The 14,801-nt window shown below is 39.7% G+C and overlaps 1 protein-coding gene across 7 annotated transcripts in view; it reads right to left on the bottom strand.

The window, feature by feature from the left end:
• Positions 1–14,801, bottom strand: part of ARHGEF33 (Rho guanine nucleotide exchange factor 33) — a 65,280-nt gene that overhangs the window by 27,050 nt on the left and 23,429 nt on the right. For 6 of the 7 annotated variants that reach the window (XM_070429057.1, XM_070429061.1, XM_070429060.1 and 3 more), the window contains 4 exons: positions 9,239–9,382; positions 5,300–5,464; positions 4,844–4,965; positions 2,701–2,843 (listed from right to left, as the gene is read on the bottom strand). In XM_070429057.1, the coding sequence (XP_070285158.1) occupies positions 2,701–2,843; positions 4,844–4,965; positions 5,300–5,464; positions 9,239–9,382 (574 nt within the window). The remainder of the gene's footprint in view (positions 1–2,700; positions 2,844–4,843; positions 4,966–5,299; positions 5,465–9,238; positions 9,383–14,801) is intronic. The other variant, XM_070429063.1, reaches the window with a different exon arrangement.

Raw genomic sequence — 14,801 nt, 5'->3', positions numbered from 1 at the left:
TGTAAGCTGCTTAAAGTGGTACCTGACACACAGTAAGAGCTAAATTATTGCTTAACTGATGGTGAAGAGGGTAATGAGAGGAGTCAGAATGCTGCTGTTAAAATATGTCAGATCCTGTTGTTCCTCTGCTTAGCCCTCTGATGGCTTCCCATGTTAGTGCAAAAGCCAAAGACTGGATAATGATTTTAAGACTCTAAAATATCTGCCCTTTTTCCCTGCCTGCTGTTTCCTTTTAAAAAGAGAAAACTGCATCTCCTATTGGTAGTGGCTGTTCCCTTTCTTTCCCTCAGTATCATAGCTAACTTCCTCACTTCCTTCAGGTCTTTTTCTGGTACACACTATAAAATTACACCTATGTTTCTTTATTTTCTCCTTGTCACTGTCTAATGTATTATGTATTTTATTTATCTTGTTCATTGTCTGTTTCCTTCAGAACCAGTTCTCCATGAGGGCAGGAATTTTTGTTGTTTTGTTCATTACTGTATCCCATCATTTAAATCAATGCCTGGGGTGGGTGAATGGATGGATGAATGGATAGAAGGAAGGATGAGTAGGTATAGCCAACAGCTTGACGGCAACCTCAGCTTAGCTGAGCCAGAAGCACCCAGCTTAGCTGTATATATCTTCCTGACTCAGAGAAACTGTGACATAAACTATTTTAAGCTACTGAATTTGGGGGTACTGTATTATAACTAACAGTGGGTAAGTCAATCCTTTCTGAAAGTTTAGTCTTTTGATCTTGAGTTTAACATAACCTACCACCAATACATAATATCTTATTATGACATATTATCCCCAAATTTTTGCGGCAGCTTGGTAGGATAAGCTATGTTATATAAGCCATGCCTACACAACAGTGAAGGAAGGAGGAGTTGCCATGAAATAGCTCATTTAAATCCATCTGGACACTTTACAAATATAATTTCTAATCATTTCTCTTGTGAAAATGTTCAGTTGCCCCAGACCTGGCATTGATCTGACCTCTACTTTCCAAGCCCCTCCTGTAATCTCCCCTAACAAGACCATCTTGTATGTCATGCTCTTCATGACATAGAGTAAAGAATATAGAGCCACCTACCATAAACCCTCATCCCAGATGGATCAAGTGAGTTTTCCCAGGCTGCACCTATCCATCTCAAAATAACTGCTCAAGTGGATAAAAAAAATTTTTAAAGCAAATCTGTACTTTAAAGTTTATACTGATTAAAAGCCATTTGATTTAGATTTTTAAATCCAGTTATTCAAAACACATATATTGCCATTGAATATATGAGCCAAATTGTTCATTAAGCCAATTGAGGACTTTACAATTGGTTGAGAAGTCACTGAGCCTCTTTTGGAGGCTTTCTACATATGACCAAAAGAAAAGAAAATTCACCTAAACATTGTTAATATCTACATTCATTTTCCTGTAGGTGCTTTGCTAGATTTTGTTGAGGATACAAAGAAGTATCAATCATTTTTTGTTTTGTTTCTTTTCCTGAGTTAAACACAGGTCACTAACCGATGTCTGCGGACATCCCTTGGAATGCCAGTTTCTTCAGTACTGCCCAACTACAATTTCTATTATCTGTTCTAACATCTCTCCTGTGACTGTTTCAGCCCACAGACAGCACCAGCTCTGGTTTTCCAGAAAAAGAGAAGTACAGTTAGATTGCATGAGGGCACTGCCTGCAGTTAGGACAGATATATCTTTCTCATGTCAGTGAAACCTTTGCTGAAAAAGAAGCAGAACACAGTTTTATCCATGCTAAGAATATAGCTACTTTAAAATGTCTATGCATGCATGCATATAAGATTAACCAATGGACACAAGACACGGGGGGGGGGGGGGGGTAGGGGCCGGGGGAATGTCAAGGGGGGGAAAAAAGGAGACATATGTAATACTCTTTGTAATACTTTAAGAAATAAAAATTATTAAAATATTAAAAAAAAAAAAAAAAGCTACAAGAATGGATAAGAACACCTAGGGTGAAAGTTTATACTGAGGAAAAAATATAATAACAAGTATCACATGATCTTACTCATATGTGGAATCTAATGAACAAAATAAACTGTTGAACAAAACAGATCCAGAGACACAGAAGCATGGAACAGACTTTGAATCTCAGAGGGAAGGTGGGAGTAGGTGGGTGGGAAGAAATCAACCAAAGAGCTTCTATGCCTATATGCATAACCCATGGACACAGACAATAGGGTGATGAAGGCCTGGGGCAGGGGGTGGGGTCGGCTAGAGGGGTCAATGCGTGGGGGGGGGGGGCGGTGGAGAGGAAGGGGATATATGTAATACTTTCAACAATAAAGATGAAAAAAACTAAAAAATAAAATAAAATAAAATAAAATGTCTGCAGAGAGACAAGGATTGAGAAAGTAATATGGGAAATAAAACGATTTATTAGAGTAATTTTTTAAACATTTTCCTTCTTATGGTTGTACAACAAATTATCTCTGGTCCATTTGAAATTCAAAACACCCAGTATTTTCCCAAAAAAGAAAGCATTTTAAAATTAGGCAGACTCTCCTGATTTCTCAGATCCTCTGGATTCTTTTAAATTCCAGATGCAAGAGGGAAAATTCTGAGCAATACACCATTTTCCTCTAACAAGGATGAAGGCCTTAGGCCCATTCTGATGATTTCTTAAGCCCTCAGAATCAAGGAAAAAAATTCGTGGCTAATTCAGTATGATTTGTGAGCTGTACCTTTTTCATAGGCCTGAGAAGGCAAGAGGTTTGTGAAGTCTTCACTTGGAAGAACAGGCTCAGGGATATTGATTGAACGGAAAGGACTTCCTTGTGCTTGAGCAGGCCCAGCCTGTGAGCCATGCTCTTCTTTTTGAGTTTTCCTAGGAAAGGAAGCAAAAGGTCTTAATACCTGGTGGGTTCGGTAGAGATTCAGTTCAGAATAATTCAAGAAAATTTCTAAGTTTTTGTGTTGAACCATATAAAATTAACAATGGTCAAACACTAGCAACTTAATTCATCACCAAAGTTGAAGAAAAAATTTTAAATATCTATAAATCACCTAATTGTAATATTTACATTCTTATTTCTCTGTTACTGGCTTCCCTGTCATCAGGGTCTTTATAGAGTTTGCAGTGGTGACAATTTGCTTAGGATGATTTACATTCATTTAACAAAGCAACACAATGGCACCAGGAGACAGAAGGTCTTCAGCTGAAAACAATTAGCCATTCTCCAGAGCCACACAGATGTTATTGCCATATTTCTAGTTTAAATTTGATGCTATTAAAAACTTCCCATATAATAAAACCCTAATATGCAAATCGACCGAATGACAGACCGACCGGTCACTATGACACGCACTGACCACCAGGGGGCAGACACTCAATGCAGGAGCTGCCCCCTGGTGGTCAGTGTGCTCCCACAGGGAAGCGCTGCTCAGCACTGGGCTCACAGCTGGCGAGCGCAGCGGCAGTGGCAGGAGCCTCTCCTGTCTCCATGGCAGCACTAAGGACCCCTCGGGGGGGTCCCAGACTGCGAGAGGGTGAAGGCTAGGCTGAGGGACACACACCCCCTCCCCCAGTGCACAAATCGTGCACTGGGCCTCTAGTATAACAATAAAGATTATGTATGTTTAGTGGTGAAACTTTACGTGAGTCAACATGGTTGAGGTATCCTATCTAATAAAAGAGTAATATGGAAATTAACCATCACTCTGCAACAAAGAAGGCTGCGCCCATAGTGGCCGGGGCAGGATGCTGGTGGTGGTGCCCTGGCAATGCGAGCCCAGTGTCTGCGCCCCAGCCGCACGGAGGGAGGGGAGGGCCCTCGGACCGGAGGCCGGAGCAAGGGATGCTGAGCCCAGCATCCACGCCCCAGCCGCACGGAGGGGCCTTGGGTCAGAGGGCGGGGTGAGGAACGCTGGCGTTGTTGCAGGCCAGGTTGGGGGACCCCCATCCCTGTGCACCGGGCCTCTAGTCTATATGTGTAAAAGGCTAATATGCAAAGTGTCCCCACGGAAGTTTGACCAGGAGACCATGAGTTCTATCGCTCAATATGACGTGTGCTGACCACCAGGGAGCGGCACGGAATGAAGGAGGGCCCCGGCCGGTAGCCGGCAGCCAGGGAAGGGAGGCCTCAGCCGGCAGCTGGAGGGCCCCAATCAGCCCTGATTGGCCTTGATCGCCGGCCAGGCCGAGGGACCCTACCTGTGTATGAATTTTGTGCACCGGACCTCTAGTTGTTTAATAATATAAACTTATTTTCCATGGTAGAAGTAAAATAATAGGAGCATTAGAGAAATTTTAGAAAACTAATATAAAAAGAAAATCACTGGTGACCCTCCCATCTTAACACAACAATCGTTATTTTAAAATATGTCTTGCCTGGCTTACATGGCTCAGTGGTTTAGTGTTGAACTATGAACCAGGAGGTCATGGTTTGAGTCCTAGTCAGGGCACATACCTGGGTTGTGGGCTCAAGCCCCAGTGTGGGGCATGCAGGAGGCAGCAATCAATGATTCTCTCTCATCATTGATGTTTCTATCTCTCTCTCCCTCTCCCTTCCTCTCTGAAATCAATAAAAATATATTTAAAAAAATAAAATATCTTTTTAGCTGTTATTTTATAGTTGAAATCAAATTCTACATGCCATTTTATACCATTTTCATTTTACTGCCTATTAAGTGCATTTCCATTTAATAGTTACCATCAATTCTTAGTATTAACCAACTTTTATGGCTCTATAACCTCTATCAGATGCTGACCCATAGATCCCAGTGGCCAGCTAGCTATATACTGTTAGTGAGGAAGGGTTTCTTTGTGACTCTGTAAAATCATTACTTATGGCTTTGCCTTTGGTCCATTTTTTGTAGAAAACTCACTTGGCTTTCACTTTTCGAGATTCTCTTCGCTTCTCCTGTTGAAGCTGTTCAATTTTCTGTTGCATCTCTTCTTGTTTGGAAGTGATTGCCTGGATCATTGACATGGCATTGCTCAGCTCTTCCTAAAAAGTAAGCATCAGTATGCATTTAATCTGGCATATGGGCTAAAAATGTATAATATAGTATCTAGTATACAGTAAGCTTTTAATACATATTTGTTGAATGAATGAATCAATCAATGGATGAGAGATGAAATTTTTACTTCTGTGGCCTCTAATTTTAACACAAAGATCCAAAAAAGAAAAGCCTAAAATATATATTTTTCCATGATAATTAGTGAATGGGATAGAGGGAATATTCTTCTATTTGGCTGCTATGTGAAAAGGTAAGTTTTCTTCTTGTGTAACCAAGACCAAGGATCTTTCTTCAGCAGTGAAATAGAAGAGGGGGGCCTACTTTGAAATAGTTTAATGAATTCTTCATCTCAGTAACTTTTTCTTCCATGGAACATTTGCAGGTCTTAACCTTTTCTTCCAAAGCATATTCTCCATGTTGAATTCTTGACAGTTCTTGCATTGCTTCTGTGAAACCAGTTTTGAGTTCAGAGGCCAGGGCCTGCAACTAAATAATACACAAAGAGTGAATTCAGTTTACTATAAAGAATTATAAATAGCACCATTGACCTTTTGAATTTTTCTTTTTGTTTGAGAAACCAGGCTCTTGAAAATTTACAGACCACATTTCCTGTTACACTAAAGTTTGGATAACTTAAGGCAATCTTGGCCCCATGCATCTAGGGCAGGGATGGGGAACGTCTGGCCCGCAAGCCATATGAGGCCTGTGAAATCATTTTGTCTGGCCCTACCAAGACATTAGGGGTGAGTTAATTAAATGTTTGACCAAATATAGCAGGCTAATTTTTAAGTTCATAATTTTCTATGCTCCACAAATTATGTTATAAATATCCAAATGACCCTTGGCAGAAAAAAGATTCCCCACCCCTGATCTAGGGAAAAGAAGGTCTTTTTTATACAGCACATGCTGCTGCTTGATAGTGACAAGAAAGCACGCAAATAATTAATTTTACAAGTGCACCTATAAGCTACTTGTGTATTCTAACACCTTTGATTAAAATGAGATTTACTTGCCCTAACCGGTTTGGCTCAGCAGATAGAGCGTCAGCCTGCGGACTCAAGGGTCCCAGGTTCGATTCCGGTCAAGGGCATATACCTTGGTTGCGGGCGCATCCCCAGTAGGGGTTGTGCAGGAGGCAGCTGATCGATGTTTCTCTCTCATCGGTGTTTCTAACTCTCTATCCCTCTCCCTTCCTCTCTGTTAAAAATCAATAAAATATATTTTAAAAAATAAAAATAAAATGAGATTTACTTGAGCCCAGCCAGTGTGGTTCAGTGGTTGAGCATTGACCTATGAACCAGGAGGTTGCTGTTCAATTCCTGGTCAGGGCACATGCCTGGGTTGAGGGCTGAATCCCCAGTGGGGGGATGCAGGAAGCAGCCAGTCAATGATTCTCTCTCATCACTGATATTTCTATCTCTCCCTCTCTGAAATCAATAAAAAAATATATTTTTTAAAAACTAAGATTTACTTGAAAAACAACATAAGCATGTGAAAAACAGTCTTGGTCCTGTAACTCTTCGAATTCCATGAGAAAAAGGATAGGTCATATCCTGGTTGTTAGAAGATGAAGAAATTGTTATTTCCTTAAAAAATTAAATGATAAAAAGGGTGATAACTAAACATATCTGAGAATTTGTTTAAAAGGAAAGACTTTTTTTAATTCTTGAGTGATAGCATGAAAAAGGAAATAATAGTATTTTCAGGGGCAGTGTGCTTTAGTCTATAAGGAAGGCACAGAAGTATTTACAATGGTTGGAGCTCAGCATGTTGTTGATAGTGATATAATTCATCTTCTGCAGTCAAGTCTGGTCATGTTGCAGTGCACACATTGGACTTCTATTGTCAACTTCCACACGTGAAAAGGGGATCAATATTGGAGTCAGATAGGGTACAAATCTTAGCACTTCCCCACAAGTACTAAGATCTTAGGCAAGTTGGTTAACCTCTTTGTAACAGTTTCCTCATCCGTAAAATAACCATCACAACACCTATTTCACAAGGCTGTTTTGATACTAAAATGAATAAATGTAGGTAAGGTGCCTGTCCTAGTACATGCTAGGTACATTGAAGGTGTTTAAGAAATTTTAATTCTCCCCTTTTAAGTGGCAAATCAAAAAGTTAAGCACAGATAAGATCAGGCGTGTCTAGAGTGGTATGGACCTGGAAAGTATTATGCTAAGTAAAATACTGTAAGCCAGTCAGAGAAAGACAAGTATCACATGTCTAATGAACAAAATAAACTGATGGTCAAAATAGATCCAGAGACATAGAAGCATGGAACAGACTGTTGAATCTCAGAGGGAAGGCGGGCGTGGGTGGTGAGTGGGAAGAGATCAACCAAAGAACTTGTATGCATATATGCATAACCCATGGACACAGACAATAGTGTGGTAAAGGCCTGGGGTGAGAGGTGAGAGTGGGTTAGAAGGGGTCAATGGGGAAAAAAGGGGGACATATATAATACTTTCAACAATTAATTGTTTTAAGCACAAACAAGTGTGGAGAAAATGGAGCACTTCTAAAGTTGAGTTTTATTTATTGAACAAATGAAAAAGCATTTCCAAAGTTTCTGATGAAGAAACACAATTGAGTTTTTTTTCAGTGATAAAATCTGCATATTTGTATTTCAAACAATGTAGCTAAAACTTGATGTAAATTCCTCCTTTTTTCCTTTTTTGGCTAAATTAATATCATTTATTCAGTATGAAATCTTTATATGTTCCATGTGTTAAGAGTAAATGTACATTAAATCTTGGTTAAAAAATAAGCATTTCCAACAGACAATAACTTAATAACAATAAGATAACATTACTTTCTTGAAGTGTATAAACTTATACTCTGCTAAGTAGAGGAACTCTTAGCTCCAGATCTCTCTGTAAAACAGACTTTTTTAGAAGATTTGTTCTATAATTAAGATAGCCACCAAGTATTCTAACTTTATTTTTTTAACATATTTTTTATTGACTTCAGGGAGGAAGGGAGAGGGAGAGGGAGAGAGAGATAGAAACATCAATGATGAGGGAGAATCATTGATTGGCTGCCTCCTGCGTGCCCCCTACTGGCGATTGAGCCCTCAATCTGGCATGTGCCCTTAGCCAGAATTGAACCCAGGACCCTTCAGTCTGCAGGCCGATGCTCTATCCACTGAGCCAAACCAGCTAGGGCAAGTATTCTAATTTTAAAGGTACTTGAACAAAATTCCTTCAAATGTGTATTTCTAAACATTTTAGAATCTGGTTGTCTAAATGGTTCCAACTTGCACTTCCCACTATAAACTGACTTAGTTATAAGTACATCACTTTTTTAAAGTATAGCATTTTGTGGTTGACAAAGGTTTCTTTCGAGGGCTGGGAATAGGGGAAAATGAGAGGAACCAAAGAGATCATTCAGAGAGAAAAAAGCCAGACCTGTCGAGTGTTTGGGAAACAACATGAGCAATCTGCTTTTTATTCCAATCATTTAAATTTTATTTAATCTTTGTGATGGATTTTAGCACATGTCCTAATGCAGTCATCGTGATGGATTAAATCTCCAGATCAACTACTTTTGATCTGGTAATTCTTATTATGTAAATTCATCTGTGAGCAAAATAAGCAAAATCCACAGCTATATAATATCAAAGCAAAATGTATGCAAGTTTTAAAACTGAAGGAAGGAAACCTAGCATTTATGCAGGTGCTCTGAAATTCACTCAGGTGTCCTGCTTGAAAAACGGAGGGAACCAGTATCTGACAGAAATAGGTTTCATGATCACTGCTCTCGTAGGTGGATTCATGGAGTTTCCCCAGGAGCCAAAAGACAACAGAAGGATTTTTCCTCACCTGTAGATCCCCAGCTCTCGAAAAATTAAAAACTATCGAAATTTTTCTCTGACAGGTTATATAGGGACTTTGGGAATTTTGAAACCATTTTGAGCTGTGAGCCATTTTCCTTCACATATATTACTTTGAGCCCATTGGGTACCTGCCACTGAAGCAACACTACTGCTTTAGATATAGCTTCACAACCTGTGACCAGACAGGGAGCGATGCCATGGTGAGCGCAGTCACACCCCTGACACAGCCTGTCCCTTTTAGGATGCGTGGGCCCTTGGTATCTTTAGTTGCTACTGACTGGTTTTCCAGGGCCAGCTGGCCATTCATTTGTGAATAAAAAATACTCTGAAGACATGGACTTATATCTTTTACTCTGCTCTCTCTTCAGCTTTCTTATTTGACAGCCCTCAGCCCACCCCAAGATTTAGAAATGGGTGTCTACCTTGTTCTCCAGCGAGTTGAACACGTTGCTCATCTCGTTGATTTTTTCATGAAGCTGCTCTAGAGAGGTTATGATCCCTCCATCCTGCCGCTGAAGGCGGGCTCCCACTGGAGTCAGGTTCAGGGAAGACTTGTACTTCGAAGCCTAGGGTACCACAGAGGGCATCTTAGGCTTAAAGAAATAGGGGAGAGGAGTCCGAATTCTTTCTATTTCCTGCTCTTAATTTCTGTTTCTCAGTTTTCTTTATTTTCTTGGCTTAACTCTTGCTGTTGTGTGTGTGTTTTAACTCTTCCTAAGATGAGTTTTAGTCAACATCTTCCAATTTCTTTTCCACCAAAGACCCATCAAACTAAATTTTCATAAAGTATACACATTGTTCCAGTGTGTTTTTTACACAGACTTCTTCCTTTCTGTCCCATTATCAAGTTCAGAGAGCCTACTATGAGGCAAATTCCGGGGATTGGGCCTGTGCCTTGAGAACCCTGAAAACTCAGGAATGTCGACATTTGGCAAACTTCTTCAAGACATGCCAAATTCCTACACCACGTGACTAAGTGCTCTATAAGAACAAACGCCAAGGTGTTTTGAAGTAGCACATGATGGCAAGGATGCCAAGATAATTGTTTTGGCTTCCCCTTAACCAGGATTGCTACATAAGAAACATGGTCTTTCTGCCAGTTTCTGTCTCCCTAATTTTAGGCTTCTTTATTGAGCCCCAGAAATGCGATGATTTAAAACACGAAGTGAGGCCCAGCCGGCATGGCTTAGTGGTAGAGCATTGACCTATGAACCAGGTCACAGTTCAATTCCAGGTCAGGGCACATGCCTGGGTTGCAAGCTCAATCCCCAGTGTGGGGTGTGCAGGAAGCAGCCAATAAATGATTCTCACATTGATGTGTCTGTCTCTCTCTCCCTCTCCCTTCCTCTCTGAAATCAATAAAAATATATTTTAAAAAAACAAAACACAAAGTGGGGAGCAAGTCAAGAGTAAATTTCCCACTATGATTTTTTCAGGCTCATCTGGATGTCAATTTTTCATAATAAAAAAATCATTGTTTAAAAAAAAGAGTAAATTTCCCAAATCTACTTCTCTATACTCCCTACAGAAGTTGACCCTTAAAGTCATTACAGGGCACTATTGAAACTGACATGAAGCCAGGTATGCCGGAAATTGATCTTACTGATCCCTGGGTGCCTAATAGAGTTAACTTCTCTAGGGTTAGAAGATATTCCTCAAAGGTAAAAAGAGACTGAGACTCAAACAGGACTTATAAATCCTATAAAACTTTCAATGGCAGCTTAAATAATAAAACCTATTATTGTAGGACTGGTTCCCATAGTTTTTCAATTGGAGGTTCTTTTGGCACATAATTCATTTTCTTAAATTATTTTCATTACAGAGAAAAAGGAAAAAAAAAAGAATCACCCCAAATCTCATTACTTCAATATAACCATTCATGTTTAGGCATATTTCCTTCTGTTTTGTCCAATGCATTTGAATGCAGATATTTATATGGTTGAAATCACACTACAGGTATATTTTGATTCTGCCCTCTTCTTTTTGATTAACATTCTTATAAACCCCTTCCCATATCCTTCATTTTTTAAATGTCTATTTTTAATGACTACATAATATTCCATCCTATGGTTATGCCAGAGTTTAGCTACCCATTTATCCTTGTTGGAAATTTATGTTGTTTGTAACTTTTCAATATTATAAATAATGCTGACATATGCTTTTTATTTAAAGCTTTGTGTGTATTTTAGATTGTTTCTTTAGGATAAATTTCTAAATACAAATTTACTATGAGTTAAAGGATGTTAGGTCATATTTGACCCAAAGGGAAATTTAGTTTTGGAAAGAGATAGTATATTCAATTAATACATATACAAAATATATTTGACCAGAGGGTTTGAAAGTTATAATAATATGGTTGTATATTCTTGGAAACATTCTGTATCATGTGTAATATCCTAAATTAGTATATTTAGAAAAACATGTCTCAAATAAGATAAGAAACATAATATAAATGGAAGAATTTGCAGTGTTTACATTCCTAAGGCTTCAATGAGCCAAAAACATGTCGAAGTTCAAATCATTAATGTGATGGTTGCGCTAGGACTAAATTGTGCAGTTAACACATCTGTTACCTTAACTGTGGAACCACCCCCACCACTTCTCATATTAATGTAATCATAATTTAAAAATCCATATGCAAAATGAAGTAATCAAGAGTGAAGCAACACAATCTGACTCTGAAAAAGAGAGAGGGGTGGATTTGGAGAGAGCTACATACAATGGACAAAAGATGAGAGAAAAGGAAATAGATCTGAGTTCAAATAAAAAGAAATATACTGAGCTAAGGAGCTGTCAGTGTAGCCACACTAACTCATCTGACCTGGCAGTAATTCTGCCTGGAATGAACTGGGAGATGGTAGTGCACATTCTGTGACTCGATTTGGGTCTCTGTATCTCTTACTCTTATCAAGGAGGTCAAATCCTTCCAAAAAACAAAGAGCCAACTGGGGTATGACCATTTTAACATTTTTACTACATTTTAACTAATAATTTTCATTGAAGTTTCTGCCAATTTATGCACACTCATCAAAACTAAATATTATGTCCTTAACTGGTTTGGCTCAGTGGATAGAGTGTTGGCCTGAGGACTGAAGGGTCCTGGGTTCGATTCCAGTCAAGGGCACATGCCAGGTTGTGGGCTCGATCCCCAATAGGGGGTGTGCAGGAGACAGCCGATCAGTGATTCTCTGTCATCATTGATGTTTCTATCTCTACCTCTCCCTTCCTCTCTGAAATCAATAAAAAATATTTTTTGAAATATTAGTAATTATTTTACTATTTGCTAATTAGGTAGTAAAACAATAATACTCCTTGTTTTAATCACTGTTTCTTTGAGCTTCAACCTATTTATTAGACATTTATAATTTTACCTTGATAAATTGTCTATGTCCTTTGCCTATATTCTACTGAGGTCTCAGAAGTTTCCTTTTTTTATTTCTATGATTATATAAATATTACAAAGGGTTAATAGTAGGGATTTTCCAATTTTTTTATTTGCCTTTGAATTTTTTAAAAATATATTTACGTTGGGAAAAATTTTAATTATGATGTGGATGAACTCTAACCCTTTCCATTGTGATTTCTTCTAGTGCTTTTTCACTTAAATATTTCACATCCAGAACCAAATATTCACTAATGCTAAACTTTTACGGTTTTACTAGAGGCCTGTTGCACAAAGATTCACGCAATAGGCCTTTCTTCCCCTGGCTGCCAGCACCGGTTTTCCTTTGGCACCTGGGACCCAGGCCTTTGGTCCAGCCACAGCCAAGAAGCCTTGTCTTCACTCCTCTGGCCACAGCAAGGCTTGGCTTCTCTGTTGTCGCAGCGGAGAATCCAAGCCTCTTCAGTCTTCAGTCTTCACTCCAACCAGAGCCTTCAGTCTTCGCTCTGTGCCTGCATATGCAAATTAACCTCCATCTTTGTTGGGTTAATTTGCATAATTGCTCTGATTGGTGGGCGTAGCGGAGTGACACCAATTTGCATGTTTCTCTTTTTTTTTAGTGTAGATTTTAATATTTAACCCTTTAAACACTTTGGAGTTTATTTTGATTAGGGTATGAAGTGAGGATCTATTCTTTTTTTCCATAGAACCAGACAATTTCCAAACACCATTTGGTACCAGATTGAATGACTGCATTAGACCTCTTGGCTCCAAGCAATATATACATTTTTCAGATATTCATTAATTCATTCAGCTATTATTTATTGAATATATTTTATATTCCAGGTATTGTACTTAATGCTGAGAATACAACAGAAATCAAAATGTACTAAATCCTGCCCTTGGAGCTTACATTCTAGAAAGAGATAAACAATAAAAAAAACAAGTTAATATTTACTATAATGTAAGAATGGAGGGCTCTATCAAGAAAATTAAATAAGGAGATGAAGTGATTGAAATGCCATATTGTGCTTCAAATTTCACATTTTGCTCTCCCATTTTAGTGTAGATTGTATTCTATTACAGGTAACCTTGCCCTGCTCCCCTCCTTCTTCTTCCTCTTCTTCTTTAACTTCTCCATCTTCTCTTGGTTAAATGTTGCTTGGAGTAAGCAAATTGGGGCTTAGAAAGCATTCTTTTAAACAGAATGGGGTTATAATCACAGCATCATAGAGGTCATATAGACCAACTTCACTTCCACTGCTTCATTTGTTCCACTGTGAACAGATGCACTTGGATTTGTGATACAATAAGAGAATGAGGCCACCCCCACAGCTATATTTAGCCAACATTCAGGGAGTGACCTACATAGAATCTGTGATAGACTTTAAATCATACCTGAGTTTAAAGAGATACTCACATTCATTCAAATGCCATACACAGGTCAGACATTAACAGAGGGAGGTGGGCAGGGAAGGTTTTGGACAAGTGAGGCATCAAATCAGCATTGAGCTTGAAGGCTCATTTCCAGGCCTTTGTTCAAGCTAGTCCCTCTGCCTAAAATATCCTTCCCCATATCCACTTACCAAATTATAAACGTGTCCCCTGGTTTACATCCTTCAGTCAATATTAACTCATCCTTCCCCCATATCTCATAGAATTTTACCAATGCTTCTGTTGTAATCCTTCCAACAGTCTATTTTGTATGTATTTACCAGGACACTTAAAAATCAGTGAGAATGGCCCTAGCCAATTTGGCTCAATGAATAGAGCATTGGCCTGCAGACCAAAGAGTCTCAGGTTTGATTCCAGTCAAGGGTACGTCCCTTGGTTGTAGGCTTCTCCTTGGCCTGGGCCCTGGTGGGGGGGGGGGGGGGGGGGGGGGAACACGTGCAGGAGGCAACCAATCAATGTGTTTCTCTCACATCGATATTTCTCTCTGTCTTTTCCTCTCTTCCACTCTCTCTAAAAAAAATCAATGGAAAAGTATCCTCGGGTGAGGATTAAAAAAAAAATCTGGGGGCTTGCCTGGGGTGGGAATGGCTTGGGGTAGGGGGTGGAAAAGAAGACAAATATAAAACTTTAGACAATAAAAAAAAAAAATCAATGAGAATGTCCGTTCCATCTGTTTTATCTCCCATTAAGCCAAGCAGTAGACTTTGCACATAGTAACTATCCTATCTAATAAAAGACAAAAAGGGTAATTGACCGTACCTTCGCTACGCTTCCCATTGGCTAATCAGGGTGATATGCAAATTAACTGCCAAGAAAGATGGTGGTTAATTTGCATACATAGGCGCCAAGCGACGGAGTGAAGCCGGCTGGCCCCGGGCAGGAGCAGTGAGCGAAGGCCGGCATGGCGAGTGAAGAGCAAAAAGGGAAGCCCGCCGCGCCAGCCTCCGCCACGCCCCCGGGGCCCGGGCCCCTCCCGGCGAAGAGCAAAGGCCTGGGTTCCAGGCGCCGGAAGAAAACTGGTGCCAGCAGCCAGGGGAAGGGGCCCCCGAGGTGCCCCAGACTGCGAGAGGGCACAGGCCGGCTGAGGGACCCACCAGAGTACACAAATTTTGTTCACTGGGTCTCTAGTCCTATCTAATAATAGACAA

Source organism: Myotis yumanensis, unplaced genomic scaffold, assembly GCF_028538775.1.
Source record: "Myotis yumanensis isolate MYYU_CA2020_CCGP unplaced genomic scaffold, mMyoYum1.0.hap1 SCAF_11, whole genome shotgun sequence".
Lineage (NCBI taxonomy): Eukaryota > Metazoa > Chordata > Mammalia > Chiroptera > Vespertilionidae > Myotis > Myotis yumanensis.
Note: the sequence above shows the minus strand (reverse complement) of the source record. Positions and strands in the feature narration are given on the sequence as shown.